Genomic DNA, 23,273 nt, shown 5'->3' with positions numbered 1-23,273 from the left:
CAGTAAAACTCGAGATAGTAATACACTAGAGAGGTGTTTTGCTGATAGAGTTTGTAAACTTGCCTTGGAGGCTGTTGCCAGATATCTGAGTGGTTCAAGTACAAATTCAACCCTCAGGGAGACATCTTTGAAGGATGTCACACACTTTTATGTATATAATTTTGTCACACAACTACAACAAACATTGCCCCTGTCTCCACTGTCTTTCCTTTATAGCCACGCTTGGAAGGTAAGTAATTCCCCTAAACTGCTTGCAGGCTTCCCAATGCTCTGTGGGGACTGAGCTCCAGGGTGTGCAGGACCCCCCTCCACCCAGCCTGGGCACAGGTGTGCCTCTGCTGCCTTGCTAGGGTGTGGCTCCCCCTCCTTCACTCTCCCGGCTCCTTCCTCCAGTTCTCTTCCCACCTGTGCCAGGGCTTCTCTCTGCTGTTGGTTGAGTTCAGTCTCTGCCTCCTTCAGTTCTCCATTTAAGGCTCCCCTTCTTTAAGCAGCCTTCCCTGATCCCTGAGCAAGATTATACCCCTCTTCCCTGCTGAGCACTGTCACCAGGGCTGATTATATATTATGTGCTTAGTGTCTCCCCCATAAGCTTCATGGTGAGGGGAAGTTCTGTTTGTCTAACACATCGGCACTCAATCCCTGGCACAACATAAATGCTCAGTAAGTATTTGAATACATAAGTGAGCAAACAGACACATAAACCCTTATCCATTCATTTATTCTTACAGCCAACATTTTCTGGAATTTCTTGTGCACTAGGCCTTGAACTATTGTCTGAAGGAGAAGAAAAAAGGCAGATCTTCTGAGGCCTCAGAGGGGCCCCCAGCTGATGAAGAGTCAGGCATAAACACTATTACCTCAACCAAGGGGCTACAAGGTGCTGGGTTAGGGAAGAAGGGAAGAGACTGGCCTGCTTAGGGGGCTTCCAGAAAAATTTTGGAGAAAGTGATAAGGAAAGGCTCCTGAGGGTTAGGAAAAGCCAAGGAATAAGTTACAGCTCTGGTAAGTGGGAAGGTGTGTCTAGCTGACTGGCTCTTATTCACTATCGGGCATGGTGGATGGATCCTAGCCTGGCCTCAGAGTCCCCATGGCCAGCTACAGTCATCTGGGCCTGATGTCCTCAGAGTGCCAGGGCAGGAGCAGGGCTGTGTTATCACCTTGTCTCTCCCTCTCTTTTGTCCCTTCATCCTTACACAAAAAGTTATGTGAAACTGGTCCCAGGGTTGCAGAGATGATTCAGATGTACTCACCAGGGGTGTGCCCCAGGGAACCCACACTAACCACAGAGTCCTAAAGGCCTTGGAAGCAGGCATTTAGCTGTGAGTGAAAGACTTTCATCACTGTTCCTGGTGAGGTGACTTGAAGAGAACTGCATGAAGAGGGTGTTGAGCCACAAGGTAGAGATGTTCACTCCAGGTGAAGGTGTAGAGGTGGTGGTGGGTGCAGAAAAGATCCAGAAATGATAGGTGGTCAGGGATGTATCAAGATCCTCAGGCCCAGTTTCCTTCTGTATTGAAATTGGGGTGCTTTGGCTTTAGGAGTTGGGCATTTACTGTTACAGATGGGTTTTGGGGGGTGCTAGAACACAGCTTTAGTCGGGGAGGGCAGCTTTCTTGGTGTTAGTGACTTTGGGTGAAACCCACGGGATACTCCATAGGTGGCAGCTGTGTGAACCAGGTTGTGGGCAGGGGCTTTGGGCATTGGTGTTCTTCACTGGATTTATAGTCCAGATGCCAAGGGATGTCTCCCATTGTGGGGTGTGGGGAGATTGCTTGATCCCTTTGGCTGAGTTTTGTCACTGGGTGGGGTAGGTAGAGACAGCTATAGACAGAGTGTCTGTTGGCTGTGGGATGGGATATACAGATGTGGATGAGGTAAAAATGGCTCACATCTCTTAGCAGGTTTGAAACAACGGGTCCCTGAAATGCCTGACAGTCCCACAGCAACTGAAGGCCGAGTGATCACCATTCTGGCAAGCATGGAACCCCAGGAGCTGAGGGCAGGCACTGGGCTCTGACTTCAGATAGAGGGGGGTGCTCCTCAGGGGTCTGTGTGAGAGCTGGCAGACAGAGGGCAGGCCTTAGGGTCCAACCCTAGAAGTTTTTAGCAAGGTTTGTTGGGAATCATGGTGAGTGTCCCATGTCCACCCAGACTGTCTGGCTCACAATGCCCGGCAGGTCTCTGCTCCTGGTCTTCCTTCCTTTTCTTCTTCTCTGCCATGTGGTTCCACCCTGTCCTCTTCTTTCTCATTTTCTTAGTCTTCGTCTGTATTTGGCCTCTCCATTCCTTACTGGTCACCTCTTTTCTTCTGTGCCAGGGTTTCTGAGTCTCGCGTGTGGGGAGTATTCTTACTTCTGTCTCCAGAGAGGGCCACGAGGGGATGTGGAGCCTGCTGGGGGTGAGAAGGGGGCAAGGACAGGGAGAAGAAAATAAGGTCCTGAAGGAAAAGCAGGAACAGAGCTGTGTCCCTGCCTCTGTCACCTCAGGACTGCTTCCAGGACTCCCACACTGCCATGGCCTAGGCTCCCCGGGGGCGGGGGGGGGGGGGGGGCAGAGGGAGCCGAGAGAGGGAGTCCAGAAATATGCCTGAGGGCGTGGGTGAGAGACTCAACTTGGAGCACACCCTGGGAGAGAGACATGTAGAGAGAGAAGGGGCAAGGAGAAGTGCCGACAGAGAAAGGAGATGGGAGACGTCAGAAAGCAGAGAAGGGTCGGGACAGTGAGGAAGAAACCGAGAGGGAGGGGAGGGAGGGCACGGGACCGAGAGCATGTCAGAGGTGAGAGATGAAGGCCCCTGGGTTGGGGGCTTGAGAAAGAATGGAAGGACGAGGCTGAGGGCAGCCCCGGAAAATGGGCTGTGGGCAGGAAGGAAGTGCCCCATGCCCGGGCTTCTGTGCCCTCCTCAGGCCCACTGTGACTGCCGGACTGTGGAAACTGATCCAAGGCTCCCAGTGCCTGTGTCCCTGTGTGTGGAGGGTGAGGGTGAGGTGCGGGGTGGGGGATCCCTGCTCCCAACTGCCCTGTGGCTGTGAGCCCAGCCCATGGGACCATCTGCTCATCTTTTCCACCCTGCTTCTGGCTCCGAGGGGCCCAGCGGACTGCCGGAGAGCTCAGGCATCCCCGACTTCTGACCTGGAGGCTGGGGAGACAGCTGATTTGTGTGTGTGTGCGCGAGCGCGCGCGTGTGTGTGTGCATGTGTGTGTGTGCATGTGTGTGTGTGTGTGTGAGGGAGAGAGAGAGACAGAGACAGAGGGGGGGCAGAGAGAGAATCACTTTGGACTTGGCCTCTCTTCAGCTTGCTGTCTTGAGTTCCTAGTGCATCACCAACTGCCCTCCATCTCCGTCTGCGGCTCTCCCTCGGTCTCCATCCCTGGCTCCCTGGGCTCCTGCCCGTTTCCTTCTCTCTAGTCTTTCCGTCCCTCTCTGTACCCACCCGCCCCGCACCTCCGTCCTCTAGTTCTCCGTCTCTGGCTCCCATTCTCTCTTGATCCGTGTCCTTTGCAGCTTCTCCTCTCTGGTTTCCCTCTGTGTGTCCCGTCTCCCTGTCTCTCTGCATCCCTCTGGTCTCTTTTTCTGTGTGTCTCTAGCATGTTCTTTCCACCTGCCCTTCCTCCCTCTGCCTTTGCCTCCTGGTTTCTGTGTCTGTGTCCCTTCTGGTCTCTTTCATCTTCTGACTCTGCTTCTCCCTCTGCGTCTCTCTCTGTGTCCCTGTCTCTCTGTCCATCTCTGCTCCATCCTTGTCTCTCTGGGTCTCTGGCTGTCCATCCCTGCCTGTGTGTGTCTCTCTCTTGCTTTCCCTCCCCCCTTTTCTGTTTCTAACACCCACACTCACATCCTACCTCAGGAGTAATTGCTTTTGTCTGGGTTGGACTGGACTTGTGGTGGGGGGAGGACGGGGGGAGCGGGTGGCGCTGGGGGGGTTGGGAGGGACGGAGGTCGCTTGGTGGAGCTGAGGTGGCATCCACCAAAGCAGCGGGTGTTGAAGAGCAGAGGTACTGCCTGCCCAAGGTGGGAGAAAGGAGGGGGCCAGTGCCCACCCTGGCAGGGGTCTGGGGCCTCTGGCAGGAAAGGGAAAGAAGGCAGGCAGGCCCTCACACTGGTATTTGGAGATGATGAATTGATGAAAAGGCCAAGCTAGTCTCAGTGGCAGACTCTGCCACCTTGCCCCCTCCCCAATCAGAGACTCAGGGGTGTAGCCTCTCCACACCACATACACCATCATGTGCACGAGTCACCATGACACACACAGGGACACACCCAGAGCCTCCATTCCACTCATGGAAATGCATTCAGCCATCAACACACAAGGATACCTGGAGCACGTAGACACAGAGAAACCACATGGAAACTCCTACACTCATAAAGAGAAAGAGCTTCTCACACACACAGAGACAACCACACAGAGCCCTGAAGTGCACATTCAGCCACCCACAACACAGGCACCAGGACACAGGGAGAATCGCTCACGGAAATACCCGTGCTCAGACATGCTCCGCTGGGGCATGTACATGCCACCACACGCAGAGAGCACACAGGAGCATGCAGCCTTCACATTTCCTGGGGACAGAGAGTATCCCCTGAAATGTTCTTGGGATACATTCACACTTTCCCAAGAGACATATTTGAGGACACTCAGGGTCAGGTAGACACCCATGGAAATATACATACAACCCCGGAGGTCCCTGGGACACACCCACAGACTCGTGGTCAACAGACATGACTCAGGAGCCAAGACACTAAGGACACACAGACCCTGAGTGCCCGGCAGAGCTTACGGACCCGCACATACCCTGTACGGATAGCAACTTGGACACCACAGCCCTCCCTCTGGAACCTCCTGTTTGACACCTCACAAGCCCCCCATTCCTACACACACCCAGGCCAGGCCCTGGGGTGAGGATAAGGCAGCTTCCACCCACAGAGATCCACAGCATGGGGCAGCCTTGGCCCTGTGGGTGGGTGGCAGGCTTGCCTGAGGTGCCCCTTTTTCACATCCATTCACCCTAGCTTATTCCAGCACCCCAGGCCCTCCCTTCCCCGTGGACTCAGGACAGTGTCTCCCAGTGCCCCTAGGGGCCCCTGCCCACCTCCCAGAGCTTTATCCTTCACGAACCTTCAAAGGGCCCCATCTCCTTGAGCCGCTCCCAAATGAGGGGATGCCTGCTCTCTCTTGGGGGACTGTCTCTCAATTTATCCCAGTCCCCTTACCTGCGAGTGTGACCACCATTCCCGTCTGCTTCCCTGCCCACTCCCATACTCACCCCCTTTCCTGGCTGTCCAAGCTCTCAGCCTCCCTAAGCTCTCCCGCTGTAGGGGAGTGGTGGCGGGGGCCCTGGCCCCTCAGAAGCTGGGGTAAGGGGTGCATGGGGGTGGGGGCCTGGGTGCGGCTGGCTCCGGGAAGGGAAGCAAGGCAAGCAAAGGAGAGAGAGAGAGAGAGAGAGAGAGAGAGAGAGAGAGAGAGAGGCAGAGGCAGGCAGGCAGCCAGCCGGCTTTATATCCCTGCCGTATTGATCTACCATGTCACAGCCCCGGTCGATAGCCAGCAGAGAAAGAGAGGGAGAGAAGGGAGGGGAGGTTTGGGGGAGGGCAGCCGGGACCCCTATAGTCCTTGGCCCATCTGGGGCCTCCTGGACAGGCTGTGGGGGCACATTTGAGCCTGGCCCACTTCCCCAAAAGAGGTCTGCCCTGCCATTTCCCTCCTCCCCTTGGCTGCGGCCCTCTCTCTGAGAGTCATCTCAGCCTTGGTGGGAGAGAAGATCTGCTCATCTCTTTCTGTCTCTCTGGCAGCTCTTTACCCCTGCTCAGAGCTGCTTGCCACCTTGATACCCCTTTGCCCTCCATAGTCAGGAAGGGCAGGTGTGAGGCCCCAAGACAGTGTCCTGTTGATGTGGGGGTAGACAGGACTGTCGATCCTCTTCCTTTGCTATGTGAGCATGAGCAAAAGAGAGACCTCTCTGAAGGCCCCCTTCCTTGCACTCAGGGGCTCCTGTCTGCATGGTTTTGTTCCTTGCATCTGCTTCTCACCATAACTGTGCCAGGCCAGTGCCAGGCCAGATCACACTGAGGATTTCTTTTTTCTGGTTCTTTTCCCTCCCTGCTGGCCTAAGCTGGAAGAGACTCAGCCTCTCTTTTCTCCACAGAAACTTCTACTACCTGCCCCATCCATCTAAGTCATCCCTGACCTGGGAAGGAATAGGTCTCCCTGGGTAGGAAGGGGTAGTAGGGGAAAGGTGCAGGGACAGCACCGAGAACCCTGGGGCTGTGCCTCCATCCTGGATCCTATCCGTTGCTCTGTCTCCCCTTGCTGGGCCTCAGTTTCCCTCCTTCCCGCATGCAACCCTGCTCCAGCTGGAAGGTTCTGTCATGGCTCTGGGATTCATAGAGATTGCTGCAGATGGGAGACAAGGCCATCAGGAGGGTGAGACCAGGGCCAGGAGGGTGCCTGGTCTCAGCCCCTCCCTCAGTCAGAACTGCTTGGGTCCCAGGTGTTTCCCCCAGCCCCCAACTCCCGGGGGCTCCGGTTCTTTGTCTGCCCAGATCCTCCTCCCCTCCAAGCCCAGCCTGGAGAGGTTGAGGAATCACCTTAGCCTTGACCCGAGGGGGCGGGCCGAGGAGGGGCCAGCAGCCCCCACCCCGCCTCCTGCCCATGGCCATCTACAGTTCCTCTCCTGCTTCCCTGAGTACCAGGCACCCCCCACCCCAGCATCAGGCCGCTGCTCCCTTTGTTAGGAAGGGGGAGGGGAAAGAGACAAGCTGAGGGGACGTGGCCTGACCCCCGACCTCTCCCCCTCCCTCCTCCCATCTGGGTCCCCAGGGGCTCAGAGCCCCCTTGACGGACAGTTCTGACCATCAGCCAAATGGCTCAGGGAGTGAGCAGGGGGCCAGGTAGGGGGGAGGGGAGGAAGGTCTGGCCAGGGTTCTGTGCCCACTACGGGTGTGGGGGTGCTCCCTGGGTGAAGGGAGGCTCTTAGGAGGGGTTACAGGAGAAACTAGCCATGGAAGGGGCCAGGCTGTGTGGGGGAACCTGATCAAACTTGGGGGTATGGAGGCAAAGTGGGGCTCATCCTGGAACCAGCAGCACTGGAAGCCCTGTGGGTAGGGCCTGGCTTGGACAGACGCCCCCACCCCACCCCCACCTGGCCTGCAGCACTGGGAGTGCAGTGAGTTTTTAAAAAAATTAAAAGAAAGGAGAAAAAAAACAGGAGCAGGAGAAGCTGGGGGAAAAAATATATAAGAAAAAATATAATAAGAACTAAGCGGTGGCTGCAGGAGAGAGAAAGGGCAGGAGGCGGGGAGGGGGGCGCAGGGGGGAGGGCGGCTCGGGCCCTGGTCGCTGCGGAGGCCGGGCCGCCGGCCTCTGCGCTGAGCCCTCCGCGTCCCCCCTGCCGGCCCCCTCCAGCCCCGATCGATCCAGTTTCTTGGCAATAAAGCATTTTTATTGTCAGCTGCCCTGAATGCCAAATGTGAGCCTGGTCCTGCTTCCCCCCAACCTGCTTCCTCACCACCCCTCCCCCAGCCCTCCTCCACCCCCTGGCCTGCCATCGCCCCACCAAAGAATCAGCATCGTCCATCACCAAGACCCCCTCCTCTTCCTCCTCATCCATGTCAGCTGCAGTCCCTGCACATCCTCAATAACCCACCAGCTCTCCACCCCCACCTAGGCTGCTGTGTTCCCCTCCCTAACCCCAGGCCCATAGGGGAGCAGAAAGGTGGGCTCTGGATGAATGGTCTTGTGGGGCACAGGGATGGGCAGGAGGAGGAAGAACAGAAGGGTGTTGGAGTGGGCAGCAGGAGATGGCCACAGGTTGAGGGAGGTGTTGGCTAAAATCAGGGGAGCAGTAGCCTGCCCTGCAGCCGCAGCCAACAGGGGCCACCAACAAGAACAGATGGGGTGTCCCCAGCACACCACGGTGAGGGGGAGGCAGACCCAGCCTTGGCCCTGTTGCAGCCCTTGGGACCCCCTGTACCCCTTCTATTCTGAAGGCTGCCTCTTTTTTCTGGGAGGCAGCTGAGTGAAGGCGGAAAGACAGGGGCGGCAGTTGGACACCTCTCCATAGATCAGCCTCATCTCTGCGCAGGACCAGGGAGGGACACACCACACACCCGAAGGACCGCTGGTGTGAGGGGCCGAGAAGAGGGTGTTGGGGAAGTAATTTGCAGAAGGCCCAGTGGCCCCACCACAGCTTGCTTTTCTCCCTTCCCTTCTTTCTTTTCTCTTTCTCTCTTTCTGCTTTCTCTGTCTCTTCCTCGCTTTCTCTGTATGTTTCCGTCTCTCTGTTTGACTCTGATTCTTTCCTTTATTGCTGCCTCTCCCTCCAGGGATTTAAAAACCTGCACATACTTCTCTGTTCTACCTTTCAAGGCTCCGGTTATTCCCTCCCTTCACTCCTCTTTTCTCTGCTCTGTTTTTCCCTCTACCCTTGCCCCCCTCCATCTCTCGTGTCTTCCTACATCTCTCCTGGTTCAGCCCCCCTCCCACTACTGTAAAAATAAACAGAGCCCCTGAAACATCAACGGGAGCAGAGAGAAAGGGTCTCTGCCCCTCTGCTCTCTCTCTCTCATAGTATCAGTAACTGCTGGAGTGAGAGCTGTCTACACCTGCAGACGTGGAGCTGGAGTCCTGAGGGCTGGGCCCTCTGTCTGCCTCACACTTCCTGTGTGGCTTTGCTCAAGTCACTTGCTTGTTCTGAGCCTGGTTTTCCCCTGAAAAATAAGCAGTTCAGATGGTGTTCGTGGCATCTCCTGTGTCTTGAAAGCCCAGGGTTCTTTTAGTTTCTGCAAAAGGACTGGGGGCTTCTCTAGCAGGATTCCCCACTCTGGTGAATGTGGTCATCCCACTGTCATATTAGGGGCCCCCATGATGATATCTCAAGGATGCAGGACTGGGCTGTCACTATCTCTTGGTGGCTTGGGAAGATGAATCTGTAGAAATAGGAAGGACTGCTGGGCATGATGGTGCACACCTATGATCCCAGTCCCATGGGAAGCTGAGGCAGGAGGATTGCAAGTTAGAGGTAGCCTTCAGCATCTTAGTGGGACTCTGTCTCAAAATAAAAAATAAAAAGAGCTCAGTGGTTGGGCTGGGGTTGCAGCTCAGTGGTAGAGCACTTACCTAGCATGTGTGAGGCCCTGGGTTCAATCACATATAAATAAATAAATAGCATAAAGTTCCATTGACAACTAAAAAAATAATTAAAAAAGAGCTCAGTGGTTAAGCACCCTTGGGTTCAATCCTCAGTCTCTCTCTCTCTCTCTCTCTCTCTCTCTCTCTCTCACACACACACACACACACACACACACACACAAGAAAGAAAGAAAGAAAGAAGAGAGAAAGCAAGCTCTGGTATGCCAAGGTTTTTCTGCTCAGTCTGGGCTTAGGAGTGACATGACTGGGGTCATGCTTTAAGGAGTAGTGTGAAAGATAGATTCAAGATCCCAGGCCCCACCTCCATTATCAGATTTCTGGGTTAAGAGTTTTGTATGTGACAGGGGTCTGTCGATATGACTGATACTGAACTGATCCCTAGTTCAGTATCTGTCACATGGACAGGGTTCAAGGGATATGTGTGGAGCAAATGATGGAGTGAAGAGCCTATGCCGTAGGATAGGCCAGGGGGTGGAGAGAGAGAGAAAAGGGTGGCCTCAGAAAGAGCAGAGACAGAGCAGAGGAAAGAGCAAGGGATTCAGAATCTCTGGGGTGAATTGAGAAGCCGACAGATGGGGGTCACTTGACAGGAAAATAATTCTGAGGTGACCCTAGATCTCCTTTCTAAGCTGCCATCTTCATCCAAGACTCAGTGACCCAACCGGTCACTCCACTGCACATCCACAGATCTTTCCACTAAGTCAGTGTCCATGTCTTGCTGTCTTGGTCTACAGATCCCTGGTTATGAAGGGAGTAAGAAGCTCTGTGTCACACAGGTCCCACTGACTCGAGGGATGAAGCCCTTTAGGTTAAAAAAGTTGTGTGTAGACACTCATGCCTAGCCACAGGTCACATGCTTGCTTATACCTCAGCTAGTTGTAAGTGTTTGACTACCCTCAGATAACAGCTTTCCAGCTGGTAAAAGGCCTTCCTAAGAAAAGAGAGCCTTCCTTCAGGCTGGTTAGTGGGGAAGGCCAGGGCATGAGCTAGAGGACCAGGGCTGGGCAACAAGATTGGCAGGAATGGCTTAGGAGTGTGGGATTCTAGTGGGGTTGAGAAACCTGGAATGAAGGGAGGGCTCTGGGTCAGAAGATAATTCGATGGGCAGGAGATAGGGGATGCTTCTGCAGCAATGACCTCACTACCTCTATGGCTTCCTGAGGATCATACACTTGGTCAGGAGCTATTCCTTGAAGTTCAGGACTCATCAATACTTCCCACTTCCTGCCTTGGCAGCTAGGTGCAGATTTGGGAGTCCTTTCTCATCTGGCTCTAGATGTCCCCTCTGTTGCATGGCCCTCCCTGAGTGTTCCTCTCTCCACTGGCCTCTCATCATTTTTTGCTCACACTGTTCCCTCAAGTGGAAGAGTAACAATCCTAATAGCTGCTTATGGACAGCTTTTTGGGACCTGGGTTGTCTTGCTGACTCTGACACGTTAGGTGCAGGCATTGTCATTAATCCTGCTTTCAAGATGGGGCCACTGAGGCTGAGAAGGCAAGTGGCTTGCTCATGGTCACCAAATGGTTAGTGCCAGAGTCAGGACCGCCATTTAGACCCAATGGTTCTGGCTGACTTTCATTGATTCAACCCAGAAATGTTTTTTGAGAGCCCCCAGCTAAGGAGGTGCTTAGAAAATGTGAATGCTTTAGTGTGAGGGGTTCAAATCCTGACTCTGCCATGGATTCACTGTGACACCATGGTAGTTGGATTTTTCTCTCTGATCCTGTTTCTTCCTCTGGGTCATAACCACCACCTCATAGGAATTAGTGAAGCAGGAAATATAAAATACAATAAGATTACCTGATAAAAGGCCATGCCCCTCCTCCTTGCTCCTCTCTGAAATCGTGCTCATCCCCTAGTTCTGGCTCTTTTAAGCTTTTATATTTTTGGAGCACTTTTTCTAAAGCATTATCAGTATTCATTCTCTGCTTGGATCCTCATTATTTCTTGTAATAGATGAATTATTATCTTGGTTTAAGGAAGTAGAAACTAAGGTTCAGAAGCCTCAGGTGTCCCCGTGGAACAAATGCATTCAGCATTCTGTTGAGTACTCTCCATGAGCCAGGTGCTTGTTGGGTACTGAGCATACTCTCTCTAGGTGTTAAGAGTAGACAAGACTCATCAGGGTCAAGCATGGAAGTAGGAAGATCCTTAGGGAGAAGGTTGCTAAAGTCATTCAGGGCAGAGATTGGTGGCCTGGATTGCAGTAGGGGAGTGAAGGAATCAGAGGGCACTTTTGGAATTGGTGATGATATTGAGGCTCAAAGACATTGAGAGAGAGTTAAGGTCTGGGCTTGCACATACCTGAGCTTTTCCTCTCACCAGGGCATCTGCTACTTTTTCTCTAGAGGCTGGAGGAACCTCTGGGAGGTAGGGGCCTGGATTGCATCTATTTATTGGTCTTCACATAAACTGCAAAGTTCCTGGTGTTCTTAGCACTGAGCAGAAATTTGTGATCAGAATGAGATCAAGCCTGGAAGTGAGTGAGAGGCATTCCCTTGGAAGATTCCATGAAGGAGGTGAACTCTGAGTAAGGTGGTGTCAGGAACAAGTAGATCTGAAAGGTGTAGGCTCCTCTCACACCTAGACTTGCTGTGTGGGCTTGCAGAAGGTGCCAAGAGCCTGTAAAGTGGAGTGGGGAATACCATTTGGTCTGCACCCCAGAGTCCTTGTGACTCAAGGCTGGCAACCAATAGACAAGCTCCTAGTGACTGGCTCTTATTGGCAGGAGGCTATAACAAGACAGGGAAGGGAGACATGTGGATATCTTGGACAGCAAAGCCCAGGTTTAAGTCCACCATTTGAGTCAAAGGGAAGAGGTGGGCAAAGCGTAAGTTTGAGGAAGAAAACCATGTTGGCAACATGGACTTTGCTGTCCAGCTGCCTGGTACTGGTCATAGTTCCATCCCCGTAACCACAGGTAAATGACCTAACTTGCTAAGCATCAATGTCCCCACTGGAGAGTGGGGAGCTTAGTGGAAGGCCGGGCCTTTGATTTCTTCTCCACCCCCACCCAGGTGCACACTCCCAATAGTCCCCTTTGGCAGGGTATGGAGGTCATTTTCTCTTCAGCAAATATATACTGAATACCCACTACATTGCAGGCACTGGAGACACAGGAAAGACAACTCAGTGGGATTATTGTCACAGATCTAATCTGAATGTTGAGTGGTGGGTTCATGTTAACACATTATTAAAAACACTTAAATTGGGCTGGGGTTGTAGCTCAGTGGTAGAGCACTTGCCTAGCATGTCTGAGGCCCTGGGTTGGATCCCCAGCACTATGTAAAACTAAATAAACAAATAAAGTTATTGTGTCCATCTAAAACTAAAAATATTTAAAAAAACACTTAAGTAAACAGATAAATAATGAAAAAGGGCTCTATCTAGCTCAGTGATGGGAATACACCGTGACCAAGGTTTATAATTAATCCAGTTTTTTGCACCTGAAGTACTTTTTAAAAGGAAGACAAAATATAATAGGACAGCCAGGCATGGTGGTACATGCCTATAATCCCAGCAGCTCGGGAGGTTGAGGCAGGAGGATTGCAAGTTCAAAGTCAGGCTCAGCAATGATGAGATGCTAAGCAACTCAGTGAGTTCCTACCTCTAAACAAAATATAAAATAGGGCTGGGGATGTGACTCAGTGGTTGAGTACCCCTGAGTTCAATCCCTGATACCCTCCCCACCAAAAAATAACAGGACAGACATGCCCCCATCCTCCAAGCAAAAGCATTCAGGTTGTGGAAGAGAGACAATTAGCAAGTTCATAATACATAACACATGGAAACTTGAACATTAGAGGAGAGTGTTAGAAGAAAATGCAATATGGTAAAGAATGGAGTGATGAGAGAAGAAGAGTTAGAGTGATCAAAAGGACTTCTCTATAGAGGTCATGTTTAACTGGAACCTCGCAGTAAGTGAGGGGGGAAGGCAGGAGAATGACTGGGGAAAGATTGCATGAGGCAGGGGAAGAGCAAAAGCAAGGTCTTGAGGCAAGGAGGAGAGCTTGGGCTTGGGGTTGCAGAAAGCGAGATCCAGCCAGCATGAAGGAAGTGTGTAGAGGATGGGAGAGAGCCAGGGGGAGTACAGAAGGGGTGGCGTCAAGTCACAGGGCACAATCTAGAGTGGCCTTTACAGTAAGAAGTCTTAGAACTGGCTTACTTTGCCAGCCTCCCCCATGGCCTTCCGGTCTTGGCTGTTAGTACCCTGGACAGCAGCCTCAGTCCCGCCAAGTGTTTGCAGCTACGGGCGCGCCCTATCGAACGCTGGACACCAACTTATTTAAATTTGTTTCTGAGCAGTGGAATGAAAGAGGGAAGAAGAGTCAGATGATGCTATCACGTGTACAAATTTGCCCTTGCCTTCAGGAAGCTTATGGTGACTGGACAGGACAAAAATGGACAGTTGAATGAATGCTGACCCAGCGAACATCTCTATCATCACCACTAGAGTTGAGGTGTCAAAGGCACCCCAGCATCCATAAGTTCCTTCCCTGAATCCCTTCCCAAGCACCCTCTCTCCCTGCTGGAGGCAACCACGAGCCTCCAGCCTGATAAACCTTTAGGATAATCATTGCTTTGCTTTTCTACCTGGTATTCTAATTTTAATTTAAAAATGAATATGATCTCATAGCCAAAACCAAAATCATTTACAGAAAAGGTTAAAATTTCCTTTGAATCCTCTATGCTTCTCCAGTCTTGGTTCCCTCACCAAAGGTAGTAGTCATTAGTTAATTCATTATCTTTCAGACCTTTTCCTCTCAATGCCTGTGCACCCACAGAAAATGTAGAGTGTTTTACCTAAATGATATCTAAGTGTAAACTTCATTCTGCAACTTGATTATTTTTTCTCAATAGTGCCTTGGAGAGCTTTCCATGTCCATATCCATAGATATATATCATTCTCACTCATGACCATATAAGATTCATGAATATGAACATACCACCAATTTATTTAACCACTGTTCTATTGGTGGCATCAAGATTGTTCCTGATTTTATCAATCTCAGACTTTGATTTAAAAATTTTTTATTTGTTCTAATTAGTTATACATGACAGTAGAATGCATTTTGACACATCATACATAAATGGAGTATAACTTCTCATTCTTCTGGTTGTACATGATGTAGAGTCACACAGGTCATGTGATCATGTATGCACATAGGGTCATAATGTCCAATTCATTCTATTATTCTTTCCACCCCCACATCCCCTCCCTTCCCTTCACTCAGACCTTGATTTAATGAACTATTTTGTACTTATGGCATGATGGCAAGTTTATACTTAACATGAATGAAGTTCTTGTCATCCTGTGTTACTGCCTCCATTTCACAGATAAGGAACCTGCAACTCAGAGAGGGAAGTCCTTGACCTAGTTATAAGGCAAATAAGTGGGAGAACCCATTTAATCTGTCTAACCCTCCAACTAGTCATAATATTCATGTATATGTATACTTATACTTAGTCTATGGCGAAAATGTCCTCATTCAATACATTTTGGAGCCCTGGATACATGCTGGGTCCCAACTCAACAATAATGAATCGAACCCAGTCCTATCCTTAAGAATATCACAGGCTGCAGGGGACAGCCTCACTGGGAAGTAACTCAAGACAGTACGAATAGTGCTAAGGCCCAGGGGTGCTGCCTGGTCCTGTAGGAAGACTGGGGTCCTTCCTATTGATTGGGTTTCTGGTGGAGTCAGGGAAGGCTTCCAGAGAGGGGAGATTTGAGCAGGGGGTAGAATCTGTGTGGAAGATAAAGCAGGCAGGAGGGACACGGCACGCATCGTAATCCTTGTTGCTGAGCAAAGCTTGAAGGTGAACTCAGAGGGCAAATGGCTGAAGAGGTTGACAGGGGGCATATCCATTTGGGCTTGGAGATCCAGCCATAGACTTCAGTTTGTGGGCCATGGAAGCCTGGAGGGAATTGCTCATTCAACAATAACAGGGTTCAAGCCCAGCACTGATAACATTAGGATACCATGGTGAAGAAAACAGAAAAGAACACCTGCTTTCAGAGAGCTTACATTTTAGATGTCAAAATACTAAAACAGCTAGATAGTAATTAAATTCAAAAGCCCATGAAGAAAATAAAAATGAATATTATAGTAGAATGTGATGAATATAGTGCCCTCTAAGGAAGTGACCTCTGAGATGAATCTTATTTGGTAGGGAGGAAGGTACCAGGGATTGAACTCAGGGGCACTCAACCACTGAGCCACATCCCCAGCCCTATTTTGTATTTTATTTAGAGACAGGGCCTCACTGAGTTGCTTAGAGCCTCAGTTTTGCTGAGGCTGGCTTTGAACTTGTGATCCTACTGTCTCAGCCTCCCAAGCCACTAGGATTATAGATGTGCGCCACCACACCCGGCTCCAAGCTGAATCCTAAAGGATGAGAAAACTGGGAGGAGGTGAGTGGCATTCAAGAGCATCAACCAGGTCAAAGGCCCCAAGGTGGGGATGAACTCAGTTCCTCCAGTGTAGCTGGAGTTTGGTGCTTGTGTGGACAAAGGCCCTTCAGAGCTCTTGAGGCCATGGTATGGGGATTTGATTTGTCCTGGGGGCATCCAGGAGTCTCCAGAAGGCCCTGGGTGGACAAGGATAAGGGTCTGGACTAAGGAGATTCATTTCAGCCTTTGGACAGCTCCCTGCACAGGGGAAACAATAGTGGTCACTGAGATGCTGGAAGAGGGGAAGTCAGAGCTGGAGCAGAGCAGGATGCATGTGTGCATGTGCATGTGTGTGCACACGTGCAATGGAAAGTCTGGGTGCAGCAGGGGATGTCCATGGGTACAGTGACAAGACTCTAGGAATCTGCTCCTTTGGAGACCAGTGAGTATGTGGCAATGGAAATGAAGGACTGTGTTCTTGGGGGACCTACAATCTGAGAGAGACATGTGTTAGGGTAAGAGCAATGAGCTCAACACAGCAATTTAAGCACAGGCTTGGAGGTCAGCAAGACTTCAGGTGACTGTGGGCCTCAATTTCCTCATCTTTAAAATGGGATATTAAGAGTCCTTACTTCTAAGGTGGCAGTGAGGAATCAAGGGATTCTAAATAAACTCAGTGAGGTCTTCCATAGAGTAGACCTGCAATTCATTCTCTTTCTGTTTGAGCTGATCATCAGTCTTTCTTACCTTTCTTGCTTCTTTCAAGCCACAGAATTTTAGAGCTGAAAGAAGTCTTAACAGTATCCCTTTAGCCTACCTTCCTCTTAGAGTTGGGAAACTGAGGCCGAGAGTGTACAGGGAGGCTGTCCCTAAATCATCAGATGTCCAGTTGTAAAACAGCAACCTGGTCTTCTGATTTTTATGTTTTTTTGAGCCACAGAACAGAACTTCTCTTCTTACTTGAGGTGACTGCACATTCTGGTGGATTTGGGAAGCTCGGGTAGTAGTGGGTATGTCCAGTGTCTTGTGTCAGTGTGGTTTATTAAGCATCACTGGTTGTCTGATCCATAGACCTTACTGATTCCAAGGTGCTTCTTTCTGATCTTCCCCCAAATTTGTTCCCCTTCCCAATGTCCGTCAGAGATAGCCTAGCATCCCCCCCCCCCCGCCCTTTGATCTCCTGGTCCCTAGTGACTGTAGATTGAGTTTGTATCCTCACCTTCACCTCATGTTTCAGTCTTCCCTGGCTGCCTGGACCAGTGTCCACTCTCAGCACTGGTCATCCTGCCTCCAGATTCACCCCACCAGCCAGTCTCCATACCGTCCCTGGTGGCTCTTCCTCACTCAGAACCTCCCTCTCAGCAGCCTTCCATCTACAACATCAAATCCATCCTTAAGGTTCTTGTCTCTCTGGGCCCTGATCTTTCTCATCCGAGCTTAAGCTCTCCCTCCTCCCCCATCTTCCTATGCAGGAACTACTTCCAAGTAGCTGGGCTCACTCTTGACTCCTTCCTCTCTTCCACACCCCAGATTTATCTAGCTACCAAATCCTGTTTTGTCTGCACAGAAAATTTCTTCCAGAGGCACCTCCTTCTTTCCTCCCCCACTGCCACTTTCCTGGTTCTGTCCTCATCATCCCTCATGTGGACACTGTATCAGCTTCCTCATGGCTGACCCCCTCACCCTCTGGCTCTTTGGTGTACCCCCACCACCACAGCCATAATCATCCATGAAAATGTTCACAAAATCATGTCATTTCCCTGCTTAAAACTCTCTCGTGGTGTCCCACTGTTCTTGAATCAAATTCCATAATTCTTGCCAGGGGCTGCAAGGCCCTGTGTGGCCTGGCCCTGCACCTCTTCACCTCATCATCATATCCTCTTCCTCATTCACTCTGTACCTGCTGAACAGGCTGATTTTCAGTTCCTGGAATTTTCATGTTGCTTGCTGCTTTAGGGCCACCACCTCTTCTGTTCACACTGCCTGGAATGCTTTTCTCCACATCTTTTGCATCCTGAATATTGTGCTGAATTACAAAGTAAATGTTACCTCCTTGGGACAGATTTCTGCAATGTGCCACCATCCATTTAAGCTCCTTTATCTATTCTTTTTTTTTTTTTTTTTTTGGTACTGAGGATCGAACCCAGGAGTGCTTAGCCATGGAGCCACATCCTCAGCCCTGTTTTATGTTTTATCTAGAGACATGGTCTCACTGAGTTTCTTAGGGCCTCGCTAAGTTGCTGAGGCTGGCTTTGAAATCATGATCCTCCTGTCTCAGCCTCCCAAGTCGCTAGGATTACAGGCATGTGCCACTGTGCCTGGGTCCTTCACCTGTTCTTGAAAGCACTTTTCCCAAATTGGGATTATATATTTATTTGGTGATTTAAAAAAAAAAAACTGATCCTCCTCTCCAAAAATGTAAGCTCTGGGGGATGAGGGATAAAGCATATCCCTGTATTCTCTGGGTTTAGCCATGTCCTGGCACAGTAGCATTTCCTGGATACTGACTGAGGGATGGACTAGCAGATATTTTATCTGCATGTCTTCCCCCCACACCATGAGCAACTTGAGTGCAGTCAGGTCTAGCTCATTTCTGGGTCCTCTGCTCCCAGCACAGGGCTCAGAACCCAGAAACATGTAAGAAATGTATAGAATAAGGAACTGGAGAAGGGTTGGCTTACTTTGAGGCAGGACCAGATGGGGTCAGAAGGAACCTAGTTCCTTGCTGAACATCCAGAAACTGGCTCTAAGAGCTGTCAGAGTTGGGTGGGGGCTGTGGAGGATTCCAGTGTTCCTGAGTGGACAGAGTGGCTATTCCTGTTGTCCAATGGATGATGGGGAGGCTTCCAAAGTCTAAAAGGAGGTCCATGGCAGAGCAGAGAGAGAACAAGCTGTGGGGAGAATGGACCCAGGTTTGAATTCATACTCTACCACTCACACGCAATGTGACTTGGGTCAGATGACTCTACTCTCTGAACCCCACCAACAAAATGGGGGATGATAACAAACCTTACCTCTTCAGACTGTTGTGAAGATTTAGGAATAATTTATTGGTTCAAATAGCACAGAATAGACAGTGATGCTGCTGCTACTGCTAGTGTTGATGACGATAGTGAGGAGGAAAAGGTAAAGAAATATTTTGAGTCCCTAGATGCTGGTCGATCTATATAGGACTTGACTTTGACTTGGGGCTGTTGAAGAAATAGTCCTGAGGGAACCTCAGATCCAGGGGGTTAGGTAGCATGTCAACAGGAAGTAGTTCTGAGCCCAGAAAATGGGAAAGTGGGCAAGAGATGGGCAAGCACTGCCTGCGGTGGGCCAGAGCTGAGGCTGGGCATGGTTTGAGGGTCACTGAGGCCCCTGACGGACTGCCTGGCCTGCAGCAGGGTTGGCCACACTTCTCTTTATGGGTTTGTCTGCCATTCCTACCATCCTTGTTTTCCTGCCCATGTAGGTCTCTAAGCCAGCTCTCACTATCCCTCGGAGGCTGTCCCTGGCCTGGACTCTGCTGAAGGCCAATGTGCTTAGATGCAGAAGGGAGGCCAGGTAGAGAAAAATTGGTGCTAATGAATATGGGGCCCAGGTTCACTTCCAAGTCCAGTCATGGACTCAGGGTATGGCCTGCAACTCAGTTTCCCTGTCTCGGACCAGGCAAGGGTTCTGAGGTGCCCCTCTGAACTCCCACATGCTAAAACCCTACAGATGAGGCCAGCATCTATGGGGAAAGGCCCTTTGGGTCTCCACATAGAGCAGGGATGAGGCTGAAGGCTGAGCAGAAAGACTGCTAAAGATAACAGGAGTCCAGAGAGATACTGGGGAACTGAGCCACAGAGAGTGTCCCCAGGGGTGGCCGGGAGGAATAGGCCATGGCAGGGGGGCCCTAAGGGGTGAAGAATCTCTCTCTGCTGTCCCCGGTGGGCTGGCTGCTGCCCCCCCACTCTCCAGCGGGCCCCCGGGGGACCTCGCTCTAATAATGTATTTGATCGACTCGCCAGCCGCGTACAAGCGATTATTGTCTTGTCGGGAGTCAAACGTATCGATCCGGCGAGAAATATGAGCGGAGCAATGGGGCCCGCGTGTCAGTTACCAGCCCCGCTGGCCCTGGGGAGCCCCCTACGTCTCCTTTAATTACCGCTCAGCCCTGAGCCCAGCCTGGCCTCCCCTGTGCCGCCTCCCTGCAGGCTCCCTACACCTCGAGTGGCCCCCACTGCTCCCCAGTGCCTGTGTCCTACCTGCCTTGTTCAGCTTGGCTTGAGTCCTCTTCTCCGTCAGGGAGGCCACCATCTCCCCCTGCCTGGGTCTCTCCATTCCCAGCTGTCAAGTCCTACCTACCTACTGTGTCCCAAATTCTGCCCCTCTGTTCTCTCTTGGGCAGGCCCACCCCAGGTCCCCTCATTCAGGCCCAGGGATTGAGCTCTGGTCTGAGGCAATAACAGTAAAGCCAACATGGGAGGTGACAGGGGTGGTGATTTCATCCCCCGAGGGAGCAAGTAAGGCCTTCCCAGCTCCTGGACTCCCCTTCAGACCTGGGAGCACTGCCCTAGAAGTGGGCGGTCCTCTCCTTGCTCCACTTAAGGGGCTGGCCTGGAGTCATGTGTAAAAGTGTGCTTCTCACTTTGATGATGCTGAATATGTTCAGGGTGGAGCATAGGGGTGTCCAGTGTATTTTGCCCCCCATTAATGTCATATGACCCCCATTTCCAACCCCCCCCAAACATAAATCCTAAATGAAAAAAGAGCTCACTGGGCAAATGCAGCTCTAAGACAAGGCTCCAGTAGCCCACTGCCACCAGACTGCTATCTGAAAGACCTTCATGTGTGGAACCCTGCAGCCAGATGCTGTGTGGTCTGTGGGTGTCCTCTGTGCAATGGCCTTGACGGTATGGAATGTTGTGGAGTGTGGGAGCCTAGAAACTGTCCTCCCTGTGCAGATGGGAGAACTGTGGTCATGGCTGTCTTGCCCACCTGCCTGCCCAGGTGTATCCGGGTGACTGGCCATGTGCAGATGGGGAGGGCACCCATGTAGTTGTGCTTGTCTATCACATCCCTTGTGGGTGTGCATGTGTGTGAATGTAGATACACGTGGCCAGACCTAGACTGGTCATATGTGTAGATGTGACCTTGTGCCCAAGGGTCCACATAGAGGAGTAGAAGAAGGTGTCTGTATAAAGGAGAGACCATGGTCAGGAGGGAGGACTGGGGCCATGTGCACAGAGATGTGTTCATAGGAGTCTGTGTGTGTGTTTGAAGTGCTAGGGTCCACGTGTAGAAACACTTTCGTGTATGTGTAGGTCTGGGTGAGTCCAAACGTATGTTTGCGGACGTGTGGTTTGGGGGGGCCCCCACAGCGTGGGGCACAGCGTGTCCCGGGGAGTCCCGGGCCGCAGGAGAGGTATTTGGAGGCGCCTTGCGATTCTGCATCCTCGGACCCTGTACGTCGAGATAAGGAAGAGGCCCGACGCTTTGGCGCGCCTTTGTCTGCTCCGCGGTGCGCGGGGAGTCCTGCGCCTTTGTGTGACCCTCGCAGGTGTGCGCGCGGGGGCGGGGGCAGGGTGGGGAGACCGCGAGGGGAGGGGAGGGAGGGGCTCTTCCTCCGCAGCCAGCCCCGCCTTCCAGCCCATTGGCGGGGCGCTGCCGCCCTCTGGCGGTTACGGAGGTAGGCTCTAGGCTGCGAGCTCCGCAGCGCGCAGGGCCAGCCCTCGGCTCCAGGGCACTGAGCGGGCTCCCCCACCACACAGCCTTGGACGTCCGCATTTGCCTCCTGACCGACTGACCCGACTCTCCGCCGGTGCTGTCACTGCCCACAGGCACTATTTCTTCCCATTTGTGACCCTGGATGGCTTACCTGTGCACAGGTGCAGGGTTTGGTCATCCCCAGTGTCCTGTTTTTTGGCTTCATCGCTTTTTGACCTTGGGCCCTTCAGAAAGCTGCTTTTCACATTTCTGATCCTCAGTCTTTTCGTCTGTAAAACGGGACAAATAATAATGCCCAATGCTCCAGAAGACTCCTGTCAAGTATGATGAGCAAGGCCAGGCACTGGGAAGATCCGCCCCCAATAAACTGCCAGCTAGGGTTTGTTATTGCTGTTATTGCTATCAGCCTACCTTCTCTCCCAGACCCATGTCTCCTGTTCCCCATGGGGGGCAGTAAGAGGGCTGAGGTCACTGTTGTAGGCATCTCCCGGGGTTGCAGCTGCAGGACTCAACTCTTCCAGCCTGCTTTCTTTCCATCCCACTAACTCCCACCCCCCAAACACACACACACATGATTTGGGGTCAGCTAGGCTGCTGGAGCAGGTCTGTGGGCCAGGGTATTTTCCCTTCCGAAGGGGGCGGACCAGCCCTGTGGTTTCCTCCCTGGGTGACTTCCGGCAAGGAGGGCTGGCCCCCAGAGAGGGCGGGGAGATGACACAGTTGTTCCCCCAGCCCTGGTGGGGCGGGCAGTATGGTTCACTCCAGCATGGGGGCTCCAGGTAAGGGGGCAGGTGCCTATGCACTGGTGGGAAGGACAGGTTGAGCACATTTGGGTTTGTTGTGCTGGCAACTCAGCTGACCCCCCTGCCATCCCTTTTTAGCTTTCTCTCTTGTCCTGCTCTGTACTCCAGCAATTCCCCCTCTTCCCAGGCTGGCTCCCTGCCACACACACACACACACACACACACACACACACACACTCCCTGGCTCCTTTTCCCTACCTTTTTACAGCAGGCATTGACACTTCCAACCTTTGTCCCCATGTCTACTGCCCTGTTCTGAGGGGTCTCTGGGAGGAAGGGACAGAGCCAGGTGTTAGTAGTGAGACCGTGTATGGAAAACCAGTGGGGTGAGCAATGTGGGTGACACTTGGGTGGGGCTGGTAAGGGGTTGGCAGGCTAAGTTGCTGGACTTGGGTATTGCCATTCTTTTGAGCGTATGTATGCATCTGTGTACAGGTCGTGGTGCATCTGTATATGTGTGTGAGCATGTGTGTGCAGTAGTTCTGAATCTTCTGAGGGTGGTTCTTATGAGCACATTAGCAAGTGTATGAGCTGGTGTAGGGGGCTATGTGTGGCATTGTAAGGTGGCCTTGGCAATGCTCTCTTGACTTGCTTCTTCCCCTCAGCTGTCACCGCCTCAGAGGTCTGATATCCCCGTGTAAATTAGCAATAAGCCTCTCTCGGTCCCCTCACCTGCCTTTTCTTTTCTTCACAGCACTTATTGATGCCTGAAATTTCATTATATATTTGTGTACTTATTAAATGCCTCCTCCACCAAATGTCAGTTGCCTAAGTGAACTCTGTGTGCCAGGCACTGTATAATATGATTTATATTTGTTAGTTCACTGAGTAGAATGCACATATCTCGGCACAGTGCGGATTATCACTTGACAGTATTGATGGGAATGTTAAATGAGATGACATGTGTAATATGCTTAGCATAGTGCCTGGAATGTGGCAAGTACTTGGTACTTCATGATTCTTTCATTTGTGGCTGTATGGGCATGACTGTGGGTATGTCACGTTTCTGGGTGTCTGTGGGTGTGAATCTTGGCTTGATGTATGCCCTCCTATGTGCACCAGTGTATGTGGGCATCACTCTGATCCTTTACCAACACATATTTATTGAGTGGTTCTGTGCTGGGTGTTGGAAATACAACTGAAAAGGCAGCTTCATGTCTGCCCTCCTGGAGCCCCAAGTTCAGTGGAGAAGACAGACCTGTCACCAGTGATCCTACAGAGTGATCAAGGCAGGA

At 51.6% G+C, this 23,273-nt stretch overlaps 1 protein-coding gene and 1 long non-coding RNA gene across 13 annotated transcripts in view; one reads left to right on the top strand and one right to left on the bottom strand.

Moving 5' to 3' along the window:
* Nucleotides 1-699: 699 nt before the first annotated feature.
* On the bottom strand, nt 700-21,857 carry LOC114100981 (uncharacterized). The gene is made up of 3 exons (XR_003584191.2): nt 21,647-21,857; nt 21,387-21,504; nt 700-2,392 (listed from the first exon to the last, which is right to left on the bottom strand). It is a non-coding gene; the product is annotated as an uncharacterized lncRNA (long non-coding RNA).
* A 67-nt stretch (nt 21,858-21,924) lies between these two features.
* Pou2f2 (POU class 2 homeobox 2) overlaps nt 21,925-23,273 on the top strand; it is a 35,008-nt gene continuing 33,659 nt past the window's right edge. For 11 of the 12 annotated variants that reach the window (XM_027945845.2, XM_027945843.2, XM_027945842.2 and 8 more), the window contains exon 1: nt 21,925-22,014. In XM_027945845.2, the coding sequence (XP_027801646.1) occupies nt 21,987-22,014 (28 nt within the window). In that variant the 5' untranslated portion in view covers nt 21,925-21,986. The remainder of the gene's footprint in view (nt 22,015-23,273) is intronic. The other variant, XM_027945836.2, reaches the window with a different exon arrangement.

Source organism: Marmota flaviventris, chromosome 18, assembly GCF_047511675.1.
Source record: "Marmota flaviventris isolate mMarFla1 chromosome 18, mMarFla1.hap1, whole genome shotgun sequence".
Taxonomy (NCBI): Eukaryota; Metazoa; Chordata; class Mammalia; order Rodentia; family Sciuridae; genus Marmota; species Marmota flaviventris.
This window is presented reverse-complemented; position numbering and strand designations above follow the sequence as displayed.